This window comes from Tyto alba, unplaced genomic scaffold, assembly GCF_018691265.1.
Source record: "Tyto alba isolate M040663 unplaced genomic scaffold, T.alba_DEE_v4.0 Super-Scaffold_6, whole genome shotgun sequence".
NCBI classification, from domain to species: domain Eukaryota; kingdom Metazoa; phylum Chordata; class Aves; order Strigiformes; family Tytonidae; genus Tyto; species Tyto alba.
In genome coordinates, this window is record NW_024881327.1 from 20,506,309 (window position 1) to 20,525,300 (window position 18,992).

At 40.0% G+C, this 18,992-nt stretch overlaps 2 protein-coding genes across 6 annotated transcripts; one reads left to right on the forward strand and one right to left on the reverse strand.

The window, feature by feature from the left end:
* The first annotated feature begins 2,465 nt into the window (after positions 1–2,465).
* Positions 2,466–5,125, forward strand: ANKRD37 (ankyrin repeat domain 37). Of its 2 annotated transcripts, none has more exons than XM_032999164.2 (5): positions 2,466–2,662; positions 3,025–3,177; positions 3,857–3,948; positions 4,490–4,723; positions 5,010–5,124. In XM_032999164.2, exons 1-5 carry the CDS (start codon positions 2,636–2,638, stop codon positions 5,044–5,046), a joined length of 543 nt encoding a protein of 180 aa, XP_032855055.2. In that variant the 5' UTR covers positions 2,466–2,635; the 3' UTR covers positions 5,047–5,124. The 2 variants fall into 2 exon arrangements, with proteins under 2 accessions (XP_032855055.2, XP_032855056.2); XM_032999165.2 differs by having other exon boundaries at positions 2,481–2,662; positions 4,490–4,719; positions 5,010–5,125.
* On the reverse strand, positions 4,718–18,992 carry UFSP2 (UFM1 specific peptidase 2). 4 transcript variants are annotated; one of them, XM_032999158.2, is made up of 12 exons: positions 18,863–18,992; positions 17,911–17,989; positions 15,892–16,072; positions 15,751–15,817; positions 15,261–15,415; positions 14,305–14,497; positions 12,816–12,962; positions 12,194–12,358; positions 10,709–10,833; positions 8,540–8,616; positions 7,318–7,442; positions 4,718–5,861 (listed from the first exon to the last, which is right to left on the reverse strand). In XM_032999158.2, exons 1-12 carry the CDS (start codon positions 18,902–18,904, stop codon positions 5,775–5,777), a joined length of 1,443 nt encoding a protein of 480 aa, XP_032855049.2. In that variant the 5' UTR covers positions 18,905–18,992; the 3' UTR covers positions 4,718–5,774. The 4 variants fall into 4 exon arrangements, 3 of the variants coding, with proteins under 3 accessions (XP_032855049.2, XP_032855048.2, XP_042663511.1); XM_032999157.2 differs by having other exon boundaries at positions 15,261–15,418; XM_042807577.1 differs by lacking the exon at positions 18,863–18,992 and adding an exon at positions 18,754–18,777 and having other exon boundaries at positions 15,261–15,418.

Below are 18,992 nucleotides of genomic sequence, written 5' to 3' on the forward strand. Positions count from 1 at the left end.
GTGCCAAAAACCTCCCAAAACTCATCCTGATTTGTTTTGTGTAGATGATATAGCCCAAGAAGTCTACAGGAAAATAAACTTTTTCTAAAGCATCAACAAATTACTTGATGCAACAGGCAGAGTCTGTGACAGCAATAATACCCTTCAGCAAAGGCAATTAACAATGGGCTGTGTTGCTGCTTTTGACGCTGAAGGCTGTGAGATTCAGCAGCACACCTTTGTTGATCTGATTGCTTACATGTATTTATTAGAACCGGTTTTTCCAATTTCATCTTCGTGATACCTATGCAAGATGTATGGTCTGAGGTACGAAGCACAGAGGAATTTTTAGCGAGTTACGTTCCAAAACGGCTGTAGCTGGAAAGCCTTGTCCTTAAGTGACACTTGGGGTGGGCCATACAAAATAGATCAAGATCATGGCATCTGTGTTTACGACTAATACAAGTATCATTTATTCAGAGGCAGAAGAGTTTTGCAGGCACTAATGAGGTGAGCAAAATGTGACACAGAGCTCAAGAACTAATTAATAGCAAGAATTTGAAGAGTGTTGGGACTGGCAGGATGCAGGAGTTTGTATAGGTGGTTAGGCTGGAAAGATGGGATTCCTTGGGTGCAGCTTGAAGCCTATGAATTGCTGGGGTAAGGTAGGAGAGGGAAGGTCTTTAAAAAATCCGTCTTGGGTGATCCAGGACTATTTCATCTTAAACTACTTCTGGGTATGTGTGTTTTCAGAGGAGTCTTTATAGTTGCATAAACAGTGACTTGATTTCTGGCATCTATGCAGAGGTTTTCATCCCTAACTGCATAGGTAGAAGTGTAGGGATTTTATTTGTTTATTAGCTAATTTGCTTGGCTAGCTGTTCAGGAAAAAAAACATTTGGTAATTACACAGGTGTATTTCTTTCCATATGGAAGGAGAGGTGAAAACTGTCACTTACTGAAAAAAACTGCTGAATTGATACAGTGCCTATTTACCGGGTTTCTGCACCTTTAAAAATGATACTGTATATGTTCATATTCCACTACTTAAATAATTTATATTTGTTTTCCCAAAGGAGAAGCAGGAGGTAATTGTCATAATGTTTCTGCATATATTTCAGGACTACTTATATACCCTAAAGGAACAGTGTTCGGTTTCGTTTCCCCCAACTCTTTCTCTCCAACTATGCATTTTTACTTTTTTAAACACATGACCTCTGATTGATTTCTCCTTTTTTTTTTTTTTTTTAAATGACAGAACCGATTATGAGTAACTTCCATAACAAACATGTAGGCACTTGACACAGAAGGAAATACTATAGTGCTAATGAAACAGAATTGTATACTTTGAACACTGGGGTAAGATGCTCTTCAATTCTCTTCAGGCTTTCAATTGTGAAGCATAATTAGTGGTGATTGAACACTCTGTCAAATTGGATCTTATAGCATGGAAATGACAGGCAGTTGTTTTGAAACATAATCTGAGTAAAGACTGTGTCCATGCAAAACAAAGTTATGCAGTTGTTTTTGAAAACTGCAAGCACAAGCAGTCAGTGATGGGGATGGTGGTTTCTCTGTGTGTGGGCATTTGGCCATTTGGCTCTTCCACCCCTGCCCTCCCCAGCAGGCATGGGCGCTGGGCACAAAAGCTCCGTGGCAGGAAAGCTGGTGTCAGCATGAAACGTCGCTGTCCCCATCTTCAAAATAGATTTCAAACAATTCATTCTGATGGCAACTGCCTTTGAGTGTGGCTGGTTCTAGTTTCCAGCAGACAGGTCTACAGGTGGAAGTTTTGTTTGTGATCTTGGCATGACCCTCTCTGGGATATCAAGTGCTCAAGGAAGTGAAAATGAAAATTCAGTTTCTGCACATTTTTGTTTTGTTTTGTTTTGGGTTGTGTTTTTTTTTTTTTTTTGAACGGAGATGTAATAGGTGGCTGTCCCGACCTCCACACTCACTAATTCCCTCAGACTGTTGGTGGACTTGCTGCAAGCTGCACGCTAAGCGGGAGCCCCAGGTTCCACCCGCAGCCGCGGCCGTCGTGCCGGGGCAGCCTCCTTCGCCCGGCGGCAGAGCCCCCAGGGCAGCGCAGGGATTTATTTATTCATGTCGGCCTGAACTTTTTGAGGGGAAAAAAAATCCAAGTTAATCCTCTGTTTCCTTCCTGGCCAGATCCAAGCCTGCCTCGATGCGGCAGCGCTAAGGCACGCTGGCGGCACCGCTGGGGAAGTCCCGAGCCCCGGCGCCCCGTGGTGACGGCGACGGGACGAGTCTCAAGCGGCGCCATCCCAGGGCACGGCGGTTGCGCTCCCCGGGGCGGGGCCCCGCCGCCGCTCCCGCCGTGCCCCTCTCTGCGGCCGCGCTGTGACGGACGTGCCGGGCCGCCCCGCGCGCCATGGCCGCCCCTCCTACTTCCCCCTCAGGGCGCCGCCGGGCGCGGGCGGGGCGGGGCGGGGCGAGGGCCCCGCGGAGCCCCCGGGGAGACCAATCAGGGCGCGCCGGGCGGATTCCCGCCCATGGGGGCCTGTTTGCGTACGTGCCGCGGGCCGGCGGCGGCAGCTTGTGAGGCGCGGCGGGCGGGGACGGGGCCGGGGCCGGGGCCGGGGCCGCTTGCCCGGGCGCCCCGGAGCTTGGCGAGCGCAGCACCAGGGAGGCAATGCTGGTGCTGGGTTGCAGCCCAGAGGTGAGGCGTTGGGGCAGGGGGGGCAAGGTCGGTTTGCTGGTTGTGCCGTGCCGGGAGGCCAGCTACGGGACGGTGGCAAGTGTGGTTTGCTTGGAGCGGCTGCTGGATATGTTGGGGCACTGCCGATGTCCATCAGCGTTTCTGGTTAAGAGATTAAAAGCCAAAAAAGTCATGCTTGGATTGCTTTTTTTTTTTTTTTTTTTTTTTTAAAGACAGTCTCAAGGAACATCAAGGTCCGATTATTTGCGAGGGGGATGTTTCCTGCTACGCTGCAGTGTTCTTAGGCTTGCCGCGGCTTTGGCTCGCAATAACATTGTTGAGGTTTTTGTTTTGTTTTGTTTCCGATATCTTCTTTATTTTAGGCCGGCAGTTTCAGCAATCTGTTTGAGGCAGGAACCGGTGTGAACGCACCTGCGGATGCCTTTGGTCAGTCTCCAGCCCACTTGGCTGCTTGTGGCGGTGAAGCTTTTTTCTTACTTTGGCAGCTGCAGACAGGAGCAAATTTGAACCAGCAGGTAAAAATACAGAAGTTTTGTTTCTCCTTCTAATTTGGCTTGTCAGTAAATCCTAATTATATTATTTATGTTCTGTTTTTTATCTAGGAAGGGTTTTGTATACACAGTTGTATTGCATGAGGGTTTGCTTATTTTGGAGTAACTTTATTCTAGCATGAACCAGATTCTGTTTTGGATTAGCAATTTCATTTGCTATGTATAAGGCAATTTTCACACTTATAGTGCTGCATGCAGATGTCAGAAGGACTTAATTCTTTGACACAAATGAGTATTCCTTTTTCCTCTGAAGTTTTGCTACTACTTCTAGTAAACATAAGGATTCTTCCTCTACCTGCAAAGTTTAATTTGCTTACACCTCTGAGCTGGTAGCAGCTCAGTGGTGCTGAAAGATGCTGTTAATCAGTGTACAGAGTGTATTCTGGGTAAATAATCTTTTAGAAGTTAAAGGTTAAACAATGAATATTGCATGGGGCAGTATTTCTGCTTTGCTGTGGTGAGTCTGCTAACATTTAATGGCAGTTACTGAGAACTTTACTAGCTACATGCCTTTAATCTCTCACAACTTGCAGCAGACTGGTATACAGAGTAACACCCCATAAACAGTCATGCTGGAGAACGAGATAGCTTCATCCTATTCCCCTTCCTTCGCATGACCGCTATATATAAATTGCATTTTTAGGATTGCCTTGGAGAAGCCCCGATTCATAAGGCAGCAAAAGCTGGGAGTTTGGAATGTCTTGCTCTCCTTGTTGCTGGCGACGCCAAAATTGAGTAAGTTGAACTACATTTAGTCATTTCAGTAAGTGTGAAAGGATACAGGTGTTGTACACAGTATTTTTTCTTGTTCAGAGTGTGCATGCTCAGACAGTAAATACAGCATGACAGTGGTCTTAAGAGCAGTATTAAAAACTGCCCTAGACATGAACACCAAAGTAGCACAGACCATACGCTGTTGTTTAGTTCCACGTTACAGACTTCTACAGTAACTTGCAGAATATTCCTGATCATAAATTCTCCTTGCTAGTTTTCCATTCTGACCAATGCTGTGCTCGCCTTCCTCTTGCTTTTCCATTAAGCCAAGCCAGTCATAGACTGATGACAAATTTATTTTAAATTCATTATTGTTGCATTTAATACTAGCTGTCTGTGTGAGCAGAGCCCCACGCTATCCTTGACAAGCCTTCTTGGTGTTGATTCTCTGTACTTATTTTATACCTCTGTCTGAAGTTACCACTTCATTGATCTTCGTCATGCTTGCTTGTAATATATATTTCAATTTAATTGAATGTTTACTGTTAATTCTGTGTTTCAGCTTGTGCAACAACAGTGGACAAACAGCAGCAGATCTTGCACTGGCTTACGGCTTTCTGGAATGTGCCAAGTTCCTCACAACAATTCATCACACTCAGACAATGAAACCGAGAGGACAGTCTGGCTACTCGCTAAGCGACAAACGTGGCTCGCTGAGAGGGGATCCAGCAGCACGGAACCAAGACAGTGAAACCAGCAGATCCATAAGCAGGAAGAGGAGACGATCAGATGGTGTGTAATACTGTTGGTTTACTATAATTCAGAATTACCTTTTTTAATGGTTTTAACACATGAGTAAATACATTTGGTGTTAGATACATAGCAGTTGGATGTAGAAGCCTGCTAGTAAGGATCAACTTGCATAGGTATTTAAGGTTATTGTCTTACTGAAAATGGATCATGCATGGGGAATGTCACTGAAAAGGCTACTTTAACATGGGGGGGGTGGGGAAGTCATAGGTAGTTTTACTGAAGTACTGACAGAGTAGCTACAGACTTACTCTTGTTTGTTCATATGACAGATCTTGTCTCCTAGCTGACAAAAGAAACAGCTTGTAATCCTAAAATGAAATCAAGGGAAGTCTGAAGAAACGGGACTGGACTATGCATTGAGCAGCCTGATGTGTACACTGGTACGTTGTCTCCTTCTGAGAAGGAGTAAAGCGTCTTGATTTTTACTTCTTACAGAAGACTGTTGTGGGTTTTTTTTTTTCTTTTTCTAGAATAGTTGTATTCATACAGCTATAAATAAATAAGCATATACCGGTTCATTCTCTCACCTTTTTTTTCCTGTGTAAATATGAGTACAAAGTTCATAAAATTCACTACATACGGCCATTTTTCTCCCAGTCTTCTAAAATGCTGTTATCAACAGTATCAGAAGCAAATGATGGCTTTGAACAGATTCACAGTGCACAGGACAGCTGGCTATAGAGAACCTGAAAGGGTCTTTTTGGCAAGAAAGAAGTTCATAAAATGAAAGGATTGGGCATTTAATCTGTAAAGATTTTGGCATAACAAAAATGCTATATAAACAAAGTTGTCCTAGCCAAAAGAAGACAGTATTAGTTACCCAATAAATGCATTTGTAAGAAATACAGTTCACAGCAGACAACTCTCATTTTTAGAGGTTTCATTAAAAAAAAATAATCTTAAATTACTCAAGCAACATTTCTATTCCAACTGGGTTTTGATTGACTTAAAGCATTATTTTGATAAATAACAAGACGGTTATATCTAGATCAGCCAGTATTCTGGCTTAGCATGTTCCAGCATAAGAGTGGAATTTATATAGCTTTTGGTCGTTGAGGTAGGCACAGATTGTAATAGGCATCCTTGTTCCAAAACTCGGGGCCCTTCCATCCACACCAGCCCTGTCCAAGAAAAAGCAAGATGGCATTTAAATCTACTACCAGTTCTGGTTTTCCTATCTACTACTCCTGGATCTATTTTGTTTTACTAATTTTAATCTAAGGTGTATGAACTATTTTCAAATATCTACACAACGCAATGACACACAATCTTCAGAAAGTTCTCAATATCCCTGGGAACACATTAATGGAAAACACTTTACAGAGTGTCTCTCTCCCCCTTCCTCACTCCTCACCCCATCTCGCTTCCTAAAAAGTAGCATCTCTTTTCCCCCCGCTACCTTCTGCTGCTACAGAGAGAATAGTTTTATTCTGAAATGCTGTCATTTTTACAGTTTCCATTTCTCCTATCTTGAATCCCTGCCTTCTTTGGTAATAGATACTTCAGAGACAAACAGAACTCTTAATATCAGAAGGTGTGCTGTTGATAACAATTTAGCAGAAAAACAGTCTAACAAAGCTCTTAAGTTTGCAGAGTACCACATAATCATATTTTTTTGACGAAAAGGGCAACACACTTAAGAGTCCACCTTAGTTCCTTCTCTCCCCAGCCACTGTTGATGAGGAAAGGGGGTTCTGCATGTATTTTATCCTCCTGGACAGTTCCTGAACACCTTATTGCTGCAACAGCCTCTGGTTCTAAGGGTTCTTGGGAAATTGTTTCTCTGTATTCATTTCAAGCTTTGATCCTTCTAGGTCTAGCAAAATGTTTCTTCAACAACTTTTCTAGTTGGGCCCAACCCAAGGGTATCTAATGAAGATACAAAATAGAAGTTGCTGTTTGCAACCCAACCTTAAGAACAGAAAAGAAACTGATTACTTAGCATCTATAGGATGGTTTGGCCATTTCACAGTTCATGTTTCTGACACTAACTTTTCTTTTTCGTAATGTTCGTGTAATCCCTCTTAGTAGCTTTAAATATGGAAATAACATTACATACCCTTTAGTTCTTTAGACTCTTCCCAGATTTTCAAAACAGCTGAGTACCTGCCCTTTAAACTTAGTTCAAGGCCTGATCCGAGAATGCCTCATGCTGGATTTTTTTAAACATTTTTAGAAGTTTTTTAAAAATGGTTATCTTCGCTTCACTAACAGCATTTTGCAGGCTGAACGGATGTTTATGTTCCAGTCAAAATAACAAACACACATATTTATATACTACTGGGTAAAAGGGGAGATGGTTTAATCCAGAGGAAGTAAAGAACATTTCTTTGTACTATAATAACTTTATGTAGTTGCTGACCCGATATATCTTCTCCAAAGACACTAAGATTCAGAAACTAAAAATAGGTAGCATATACACAGGTTAACTGGGATCAGCACTTCATAAAGAATGGAGAAGCCATGGAACAACTAATTTGTATGTGGCTGTACATAAGCTGCTTAATGCCGAAATGTGGGTATATACATACCTCTGTGTGTGCATATATATATCTATGTACATGCATCAAACCTCACCTTTTCCAAAATAACATGCAGATCTTCTCCTCCAGTGTAATGTGGGTCAAGAATCAAATATTTTATGTGCCCTGTAATCTCATTCCAAGCCACTCCTAATATTGTGTGAGCCAAAACACCTCCACCTAAAACAGGAGGAACAAAAATTGCTAAAAATTTTTCACTGACATTGGCTAAATGTGCAAGCCTAAAGTAAAAGTACATCAACACTTTCTATTAACAGATCAACTTGGTTATCAAAATCATTCTGAAGCTGTCCTGTAAGAATCTTCACATTATTAAACAACATACCTCTACTACAGCTAGGGAAGATTACTTATTATACTTTACTTACTACAACTAAAGAATTTACTTTCCAAATTTCTTCCATGTCAGCAAGGCGGGTTATATCCTCAATACTTCCACCAGATGAAGTCAAGAATACTTCACACATCTGTTTTGCTTACTTTTTCTTTAAAGAAACTTAACTGTAGAAAAGGAATCTGGAAAAATTCAAAAGCTAAACCAATCTACAAGAGAGCATTACAGGAAAGGATGAGTTACAGACTAAAAGATTTTTCAATATAGGGTTCTAAATTCTTGAAATTCAGACAAAAAGGCTGCTGAAAGGCCAAGATACCAAAATCTGGATTTCTGGCACCTCTAATTTGAGAGACTAACACTGTCTTTATGGAGCAACAAATACAGATTGCAAAAATTGCTAAAAGTAACATTTTATTAAAGCTGGGAATTACATTTTCAATATTCATCACTTTCTAAAGCTGTCTTGGAAATAGTTTGATTAAAGTTATGGTGTTCTTATGAATAGCATTTCTTATGTTACCAACATTTCAGACTATTAAAATCTGGCTTAAAAAGAATTTGGATAATACCAAGGCCAAACACTGCTCTTCTGTGATTGGAGGTTTAGGGGAACTTCTTCTCCAGAAATCAGAAGTCAGCCTCAAGTTCTGACTTTCACAGCAGTTTTTAAGAACACCATTTAGATAGACTTCTGTTACCAGGTTTAATACTGAATTTGGGAGAAATACTGAGTGAAAAGATACCAGCCAGACTAAATTGTATCATTTTCCAGGCTCCCTTAAGAAAAGCGTAGTTTTTAATTCATCTAGAGTTTTGTTTAACTCTTGTACAGTAAACTGAATGAGTTCTAACTGAAATGAAGTTCAGCATAGGGAGGCCATGTGCTTTAATTGGCTTTCTTCAATACTCAAGCACTTACCAATCATAACTGGAGTTCCTTCAGTCTTGAAATGATTAGCAAGCTCTCTTCCCTGCAACGCTAGTTCAGAACCCTGGCTAGGTAAGAAAAACAAAAGATCTGTCATCCTCATTAGACTTAATTCTCTAATTATCCATTATATTCCTTAACTGCATAGGTAACTGATTAGAAAGGGACTTAGAGTTTTCCCGTGCAAACATCCTGGAACAATCTGAAAAGAAGTTTTTTAAGGTAACTTACAGATTCTGATTGGATCAATGAATCTGCTGTAAGCCCAGATGCCACTGGAGCACCTGGAGTCACCCAGCTTCTATAAGTGTCTGCTGCTTGTCACCCATGGTGGGGACAGCTGCTAAACCCCAATGGGTCCCTCCAAGTGGCTGAAAAACAGATCAGCTACATCTGCCAACGAGGGGAAATCTGAAGTAGCAGAACTTCATCAGAAACACCACAAATAAAATGTTGATAAAGGTGTTTATAATGATGTTTCTTATGACAGGTTTCCACTGTAATTGCACAAGCAACTGCAGTACTTACACCCAAGTTGGCTTTAAAAATCAAATCTCAAATACCATTAGTAATCTGTTCAAAGCAACACTGAATTTAGCTTTGTTATAATCTCCCTGCTTCCTTTTTCAACTATGGGGACCAGCCACAGACAAAAGAAGTCTACATGGAAGAGAAAGGTGCACACAGAATACAGGCACATACTCCAGGATTTGAAGCTGAAGACGTATGTCTGTCAGAGACTCATATTCTCCTTAGAAGACTGACAGTACTTCCAAGAGTGGTGACAGAAGTTAGACAAGGAAATTAATACAGGTATTTTTAATATCTCGTCTATATTTCTTCATATAGTGATTAACCTCTTGAAAACCCAACGAAAGCCTGTGTGCCTGCTTCTCAAGTTCCTGGAGAGATGGATTGAATGTAGACAGAGTATAAAACCTGAACTCTGGGGCATGGTGCATTTACAATAATGGACTCGGTGCTAGTGTTGCTGGCGCAGCTGTAAAGTCTTATTTCCATAAAGAGTTAGAGGTGCTTGCTGAAAATCAGCCCAAGACAAAAATGCTACCCACTCCCAGTGACCAGCTGAAAAAGGTGCACAACATTTCTTCTTCTCAGCATGGTAGTGATGTTGGCTTTTCATAATCCTGAAAAACATTGGTGCTCCCTTGTAGCAGTACTATAAGCAATTCTACCCAGTTCACAAAGGAATCTATTCTGTGTTCTTATGTGCAGGACTGAAAGCCTTCATACTGGCAGGGCCTGTCATAGCTGCTATAAATAATAGGTGGATCATCTGCAAATATAAGCTCTGGAACAAAAAATATTAAAATTGGCTGTATAAAGCTTTACAAAATATCGAAGAACTGAACTATTTTCCTACTGTTAAGAATCACTATGGTCACATGCTCTTTTAGAGTATCTCCAGTAGAATTTACTCTAAACAAACGTAACTCATGAGTAGTATTTTGTTTGACTAGAATTTTCATAAATGCTGTTAGTATATATTCTTTATTTCATTGTTGTATTTATCTCAAAACGGTCAGGGATTTGTTAATCTGCTTCATGCTGCCTAAATGATAAAAATCCAGTAATTCTGATAAATGTTGAACGTTACTCTTTTTCTCCCATAAGTATTTGTAGGGTTCTTTTCCGCATATGAGAGCCTCAGGTTGTCAGAATGGAAACAAATCCCTTGTTCTATCTGTTGCACAGACTCAGAAAAGGGAACACTCTTTCCAGGCTGCTCAGCAATTTGTCTCAGTCCTGAACTGATGGCTTAGTTCTGTGTACGAAGTAATAATTTACTGTCAGTGTGCATTCAGTTCATTATGACCGCCAGGCTGTGTGTCCGTTTCAAAAATTATGTTTGTGGTGCAAAGGAATAGACTGAATTCCACATCAGTTTGCATACCATTAATCAATTTAGAGCAACTGCAAACTGGAATGCCAAGCCCCCAGGAAATTTAGCAACACCTTCATCTGTAAGCACTTAGCACAATCAAAGGCAGGAAAACAGGGTTTATGAACAAGGAACCCTTAAACGATTTCTCTCTTTTATTATCTGTATTCTCCCATGTATTGTAATGGTAATTTGCATTTTAAGGCATTCAGTCTTTTTATTGATTACTGAGCTATTAAACAGATATTGATTCTTACCTGACAAACAATATTTTTGATGTTATTCCAAAAAGCTGATTCAAAACAAGCTGTACCTCAATTGAACCAATCCATTGCCGTGACCCAACAAATGCTGCAGGCTTGTCGCCAGCATCAACCAGTGCCTTTGCAACATCAGAATGAAGAAGAAAAACCAGTGTCAACAACATTTAGTAGGCAATTCCACCACTTTCTGTGAACAAAGCTGGTTTACACATATGGGAATGCGTTTTAAACCTAGCTTGTCAAAAGCAGACAAATGGATGTTGAATTCATTCATTGCAGTTCTGTTTTGGAATTGTCACTTGAATGCTAATACAGAACAGTGCCTATTAGCACAGAATATAACACCCCAGGTCCATGGGCAGACTTCAAGCTGGGATGGTGAGCACTGTGGTGTCCGATAACGGAGTGCATCATTTGTACTGCAGAAGCCACTTCACAGAGTGAAGCACCTGGAGTCCCAGTCAAAGCATCTCAGAAAAGGATCCATCAGGTAGTGCTCTGAGGAAGAGGCCACTGAAATGCACGGAAGGCTGTGGTTTATTTTAAACCCTTCTCCATTCTGAGGCTTGTATGTTACATGCAGCACTGAAGGGGCCTTTCCACTCAGGATAGGAAGCCCACAGAGTCTTCTGCAGGCTACTGCCCTCTTCCAGCTGTCTAAAAGTACTACAGGACCACATGGACTTCAGCCGGTTTTAGGTGTGGACTGAGAAATGTTCAGGAAATGCAGTTTTAACTTTAGTGCTCACATCCCTGTTGGGTATGATGAAAGCTGTTTCATGGACTGAATCAAACTTTGCTAAAAATGTTCAGTAAATAAATATAATGCAAAGAACTACTTTTAGAAGACTGAAGATAATGTGCAGTATTTTTTGCTAGGCGTACAATATTAGCTACCCAAGCCTACAGTTTTTCTTCAGTGCAGTTAACAGAAACCAACATATTCAGGTATGCGTTCAAATTCACAATAGAAAAAGAAGTGAAGGAGAGTTCAAAAAGCAGGAAAAGCCCACTACTCTCAAAGGCAAAGTTGCAAAGGGCAGTAGTAAATCAATGCATAGCATCTGGGGACTAATCCAGCTGTCACCGAATTACAAAAGCCAGTTTTAAAACTGATTTTAGTATGGCACACTGGGTTCTTTGTTTTCTTTCATTTGGCAAAAATGGTGGAAATGTCATAATCTGAGCTTCTAATAGAACATGAATCCAAGTAATTATTTAGAAGACTATTTTAATGAGTCTTATATGAACAGATAATGTTACCCAACACTGATAAACATTTGGAGACAGATCTCCTATAATAAAACTTGTTAAAAAATAGTAATTTAGAACTATGATAGTTCAATTTAAGAGATAAACCAAAAACATCACACAAATCTGAAGTCTAAAATATCTAAATTTGATATTTTAAAAATAACCTATACAAACCCTTCTAGACAAATATGCATAAAATAATTAATCTGCTTAAATGTTCTGTACCTGTTGAATCTCCTTGTGTGTTGGTATAAGTGTATCAATGTAACCTTGGTGCTTGAACCAAGAACAGATTGTCTGCAGAGACCGATAAGCACAGCCCCAACCACTGTCATCAATCCGATCCTGCATATAGTGGTGATAACTATACACACCATGTACTAAATAAACCTGCACAGAAAGACATAATGCAAATTAATCTGATCACACTTGCGTCAGTTTTCAGAAAAGTCATATGACTTGTCACTTGCACTGTAAAAGCTTTCAATTGGGGACTGCAAATCTTTGGAAGAGTTGAAGGGTTGATATTCACACATGATTACTCCTCCTGCTTTTGTCTCCTAAATATCTTCATTTATAGTTTTAGTTTCTTGTCCTGGTTCTGAGAAACTTTTAAAATACGTACAAAAGCATGTACATCCTTTTCCAAGAAAATGCAATTTCTTTGGGACAAATACAGCTAAAGCAATGCCATTATGTGAGAGGCCTTTTTGCTTAAAAGGACAAATCAGTTACTCCACTTTCTCATCTATACAGTATTGGCTATTTATCTAAATTACTTCTTTTAATAGCAAATCTCAAGTAAAACAAAAAGTACTTTCTTAGAAATGTTTCAATTTAACCTTACCGTACTGGACTCTGTACCAGGTGAATTAAGATGTAAATGTGGGTTTCTGAGATACCCATCTTTATATGGTTCATCTGGAAAATGATAAGCATTTGCTCTCTTGAAATATGGTCTGTCACAAGGCAGATCGAATAACCCGTGCAATTCCTACATGCAAGTTCAAATAAAAATAAAGAGCACAATTCAAATTTTGGATTAAAAGAAGCATCACAATGTAAATAACAATAGAGACATAAACAATTTTAACAGCGTAGTTTAGCAAATTAATATAGTAAAATCTGCTTAATTAAATATTCAGCATGTATGTTTACTACTAGAATAGAAAAGGATTACAGCTTTATCTATGTAGTAATATAGATACACACACTTTGAATTACTTCTTAACTAATATTGAAGACATACAAATACCATGTACTGAAACAAAGTAAAGGTACTGAGTTTATGGGTTAAGCAGATTCTGGCTATTTTTAGATCTATTAAGCACTGTTTACAACACAGCAGCCACATTTAAAGAGATATATTGTCTTATTTCACAGAGCTTAGAAGTGAAAGGAATGAGGAGATCATCTAGGATAATGTGTGTTAACACAGGTAATACATTTTACACAGATGACCCAACGCTGAACCCAGGTACATTAGCTACAGTAACACTTAGCAATCAGCCGGTAAGAGTGAACAAAAGAGGGTAAGTAGGAAAGATTTGATGTGCCACCAGTGCCTGAGGCCTCTGCAAATGCAAGAGATGGATTAGGTTTTATATACTCAGTAGTGCTTCACATGGAAGAAGAAAAAGAAAAATCCCCATGGCTTTGACACTTCTGAGGCAGCAGAAAATTCCTTCCCCACTCTCAGTCATGTGTAACTGTGTGACCTGAACTGGTATCTGCCAGGTACACGTCTCAATCTGAAAAAACCACCACATCAGAACATTTTTCCACCTTATCCATATTCCTTTTTCTATATGTGCCAACCCAGAAGGCAAAAACCAACCAACCAAAAGCTATCTAAGGCTGGCCAGAGCAGCCCCCCCCCAACCAACCAACCCAACACCACACAACCTCAACAAAGAAACCAAAACAAACAAACAAAAAAACCCCTAACCCTTTCAGGACACGTGTTAAAACCTAAAAATAATAACATGCTACAGGTAATGTGATATTCTACCACAGAAGTGGAGAAATTCAAAGAATACAGTAACAGAAGTATAATTTAGATAGGTTTTGCCTAAAACAAATGATATGTAGTTTTAAAGTTTCTATTGTCCCCTTACAAAAATGAGATCTGGCACATTTTATAAAATAACTTCTAATAAATCAAGCTTTCACACTCAGTATACTGCTTCAGTTATAATAAAAATAAATTTTAAAAATAGCAGAATGTTAGTATTTATTGTACGTTGGCTAAAGGAAAAGTTTTACCACTGCTTCAGTTACAATAATGATAATAATTAAAAAAAAAATCAGATTCTGTTAGTATTTGTTAGCTTTACCTTTCTGTAACTTTCCAGCTGATCATCTGAAATACCTGTAGGATACGAGATTGTTACAAGGTGATTTTTTCCTGGTAACATGAAATGAAATTGTTCTGGTACCACAATTGATGTTCCCTTCATATATTTCATGATACATCTTTCCATGTCAGTTAATTGCCTGTGAATTGCTTTCACCAGGAGATTTTGTACCCTGCAAAGTACAGGGAAGAATATTTAAAAAGTAGAACAGTGATGGTGGATCATTTTCTCTCATAGCTCTGATAGTTACACAATACTTATATGCATATTTGCACCTGGTCTGATGCATCCACTCCCACAAAGAACTTCACCGTGCTTTACTGAAAGCATATCTACACACAAAAACTACTTGCTGGTGATTCAACCCTCCAAAGTTCAGGTACCTTGGTCTTATATCAGAAACACGACCATTATGAGCATTTGCTGGAATGAAAGTTACATATATGACTATCTGTGGGGGGTTTTTTGCATTTTATCCACCCTAGTTAGCATCCTTTAGAGTCAAATCCTATGGAAAAACAGAGGAAGACTGTAATGTTTTCCACCTACACAGCTGCAGCTCCTAAGGTAGTACTGGGATTATAGACTCATCAAATACACTCCAATTCTCTCTTTTATATACACTCACATACCTACAAGAATTTGTAGAACATTTTCCTGACTTTCTCAGTTCCTTGGTAAGCAATGGCTATGAGTCATCAAATCTATCAGACATTGATAAACTGAATTTTATGTTGATAGCAAAAGGATTGTGTCTCAAGATTATTAAAGCTAACAGCTGTCTACAGGAGCTTTTATTATTTACACAGTTAAATTTCAATACAAAAGTACTATAAGCTACTTCATTAAACTGATTAATGATAGAGCTTTACTTCATTATTTCAAGAAAAAGCATAAATGAAGCTGACAAACTACAAATTCAGGAAAACACTTACTTTCCCCATGCTTCTTCTGGAGAAACAGATACAACAACATCAACTGGTAATGTCATATTTATGTAGTGATGTTCCTTATTTTCCCTTTCAATGACTGGAGCCAAAGCAGCTAATGAAGATGTCATTTCCAGCATGAGGTCTATATTGACTATCTGCTGCTGCAGAGAATAAAGACACCAATAATACATCTCTGACAACACATGCACCATGAAGGTAAAAGTAAGATTGTAGATATTTGGTATCAAACCCAACAGTTAAATACTTGGGTTAAAAAATCCCAACAAACTAGTAATGTTAAAGACAAACTTCTACATGCTGATCTACTGTAGATGGATCTCTGTATTCACACTGAGTCTCAATTACTTTAAAAAGATTCTTTTAAGTCATGTCAATGTCTATTTGTGTACAGAAAAGCCTAGGAAGGGCAGATCTAAAAATGTTTAAGTGATAGATTGTCTGATATAATTTATTAGAGTGGTGAGACACATACCGTATCTTGTAACTTTTTATCTTTTTTTTTGCCAAGCTTTCGTTTGGTCTCATCATCTTGATCAAATCTGAAGTATCAACAGAAAGACAAATTTCAATAATATGAAATTAATCTATTAAAAAAAAAATTAAATATACTCACTGTATAAATCGTCTTATCTCCTTACAAGCAGAATCATCAGTCAGCTCTGGAACAGTGCTCATACCATTGTTAGGCCACACATAGACTGAACTCTGGCAAATTCTTAATACGAGAACATCTGAAGACAGTTTGTTTGCAAGATCACTGAAAACATATCCTAATGCCTTTCTTGTTGATGCCTCTGAAACACAATAAGGATACAATTAGCCTAGAAAGTTCCTTCACTTTTAATAAAGCTGCTGGGCATATATTTTAAAAAAATTGTTATGTTTTGACTTGGAATAAAAACATAAGTGCTGTTATGATCAGAAAAATGGCTGTGTAAACAAAACCTGAGATAAGATTTCCCTTAGCAAGTCTGTCTCAAACATTCACACTCGTGCCTGCCTGAACAAAAGTGTACTGCTTCTCTCAGATGCTGTCAAATATGAAGAGCTGAATGAATTAGAGAAGAATAACCTACACTGCAGTCGATTCTCACATCAATAACTCTTAACCGAGCCTACAGTTGCAAATGAACTTCTATGTACAAACTTCTACATATGGTTTTATTTAATCTTTTGAATAAATCCTGGAAAGGTTCAATCCGAGTCACATGTTCCCAACTTCATATCATTATTCAGAAATACAAACCAAAAACATAACACATTTTTGGAAAAGCAGGGCCTACACTCCAGCTGCAGACCAAATTTTGGCCAACATAAACGTATAACTGTAAGACACACCCTGGTCAGCCCGAATCTTTATTAACAGTATAGATGGTCATTTTTCACAGCTTGACTTGGCTTTTCAAGTTTCACGCACTCCTTACAACCTGAATCAATACTGGATATGACAGAGCAACGTTTGCACGTTACCAGAATTGTTTTCCTCATTGAGGAGATTAAAAACCAGTACTTAGAATGCAACAAGTTACACAAAGCCTAACAATCCATCAAAGACTATGCTGAGTTGTATTTCTTTAATGCATTAACTTAGATTTGGCTACTATGAGTTGACTTTTGCACTAGAAGTCCATAAAAACTACAGTATTAGAAAAATGAAACAAAACTCCTCCAAAAAGAAAATCTCACTGCCTTCAGGAGTGGCCTGCCATATTTACACACCAACAGGTGTGAACACCATGCACTTGGGCAATCTGAATATTGTTCTGCTTCACTGTGGTTAAAAATCACTACACTGTAAACAAAGTCAAACAAATAGCCTTTCTCTGAGGATGCAATTCACAAAAAGTTGCTATGCATTAGGCCAACCTACTCAAGACTTCTATTCGACATCATGAACTGAAATGAGCCCAAGTTCCTTTTCAAGGTTCACTAGTACTGAATTCAGAGTTTGTAGTAAAGACATGCCCTTTTAAAATGCAGAATTAGCTACAGTTGAGCTAAAGACACCCTCCTTCCACACTTCACCCTATGATAGCTCAGTGGCCACTGATCACCTTGAGCAGACTTTCTGAAGTGTCATGTTACTGTAAAAATGTGGGACTACAGAAGCCTCTTAACGCCATATGGTCTGGTCCCTTGTTGTCACATGGAACTGCAGTAGCCAATCCCACCTAAATTCAGTAGAGTAACTAGTTAGCTTGTTCATCTCTATTTCTCTAGAAAGACTGGACCACAATCTCAAAACTGTATTGTTAATATAATCCCACTGAAACCAAACTCATTGTCTTTAAGTTGTTCTCTGTTTGCTTAGAATTTCAGTGCCAACTTTGAATTCAAAGTAAAAAGTGATCCCAATACCATATCCTTATGTAGAAAAGATATGTAAATAAAATTAACTAAAAATCACAATTTAAACTTTAGTTCAAAATAAAATAAAACACATACAGTGGAAAAACCGTCAGAAAATTAATGTCAATGAAGAGTAACACCTTCTGTACTTAGCCTTTACAAGTATGGGAAGAAGCATTTAACATCTGGTAAAATGCCAAGAAAATAAACATCATAACTAGTTAATTAATAAAAGGTTATTTATACAAGTGTTAGGAAATCTGTTATAGTCTTATAGACACACCATCAGTAGTTGCTAGCTGAAATGCAAGATCCAATCCTCCTCTTATTCTAAAGAGTATGTCCATAGCTTCTAGAATTACCTAAGAAAAAAAAAAAAAGAAGCAATGAAAATGAAGAGCTATTTCAACATGCTTTCTCTCAAGTTACAATTGACTGTTTTTATAGCACAGTGTGCAAGTGCACCGGTAATTACTGCAGCTGCTCAGGGTACAAAAGGTCAGTGAATAAACAGGGAAGCGAGTGGCACAGCAGCACATAGTTGCCAGAGCCAGTACCTCAATTACACACGTCGTGCTGTAACACTGTCCTTAAAACACATTTCCTATTTAAACAAGAAATTCTTAATTCTATACTCAGGAAAAGGAAAAACAAAAAAAGGTAGGGAGACACAGAACCTATAGAACCCAGGCTGAGTTCCACATTTGACAGAAAAAACATCTGCTGACGGGAAAGATGTTTTATTTTTTGACAACGTAGCAACAACTTTCACGAACGAAGAGCAGAGCTCTGCAGGAGTGAGAAAGGATTTGGCCTTTCGATAGCGGCTCATCGCGGATGCCGAGGTTTTCCGACAAACCGCTGCCAAAAGCCACGCAGGCCGAGACGCCCGAAGTGCCCGGGGGGGCCGAACGTGGGGGTGGGGGCGCGGGAGTTCCGGGCCCTGCAGAAAGGGCCTCGTACCCTGAGCAGCCCGGGGGGGGGGGGGGGGGGGGGGCTCTGCACCTCCGCCCCAGGTGCCCCCGGGGGCCGGAGGCCCGAGCGCCGCACCAGACCCCCGCCGCCCTTTTGGGTGTGTGTGGGGGGGAAATGTCTGCTGAGGCAAGCCCCTAGCCCGAGCAGCTGCCTTGCCTTGCCCTCTCCTCCCTCCTCCTCCTCCTCCCCTCCCCGCTGAGGGCGGACCCCCTCCCCCGCGCTGCCCCCACGCGCGGGCCGCGGGGGAGGGGCGGACTCACCACGTCCGTCAGCGCCGCAGCGGGGGCCGAACCCGGCCGCATCCTCCCCGCGCAGGCGCGCTCCCGCCCAGCGGGCGGGGCCGCCCGGACCGGAGAGGGAGGGTGGGGGCAGGCACTTTGCCTCCTCACC

Excerpts from the sequence above, each read along its gene's own strand:
- ANKRD37 (XM_032999164.2), top strand. The coding sequence starts at position 2,636 with ATGCTGGTGCTGGGTTGCAGCCCAGAG. Across the intron at positions 2,663-3,024 it reads TGCTGGGTTGCAGCCCAGAG|GCCGGCAGTTTCAGCAATCT; the intron begins GTGAGGCGTTGG and ends TCTTTATTTTAG. Across the intron at positions 3,949-4,489 it reads GCTGGCGACGCCAAAATTGA|CTTGTGCAACAACAGTGGAC; the intron begins GTAAGTTGAACT and ends TCTGTGTTTCAG.
- UFSP2 (XM_032999157.2), bottom strand. The coding sequence starts at position 18,904 with ATGCGGCCGGGTTCGGCCCCCGCTGCGGCGCTGACGGACGTG. Across the intron at positions 15,818-15,891 it reads GAGATAAGACGATTTATACA|ATTTGATCAAGATGATGAGA; the intron begins GTGAGTATATTT and ends TTGATACTTCAG. Across the intron at positions 14,498-15,260 it reads CCAGAAGAAGCATGGGGAAA|GGTACAAAATCTCCTGGTGA; the intron begins GTAAGTGTTTTC and ends TGTACTTTGCAG.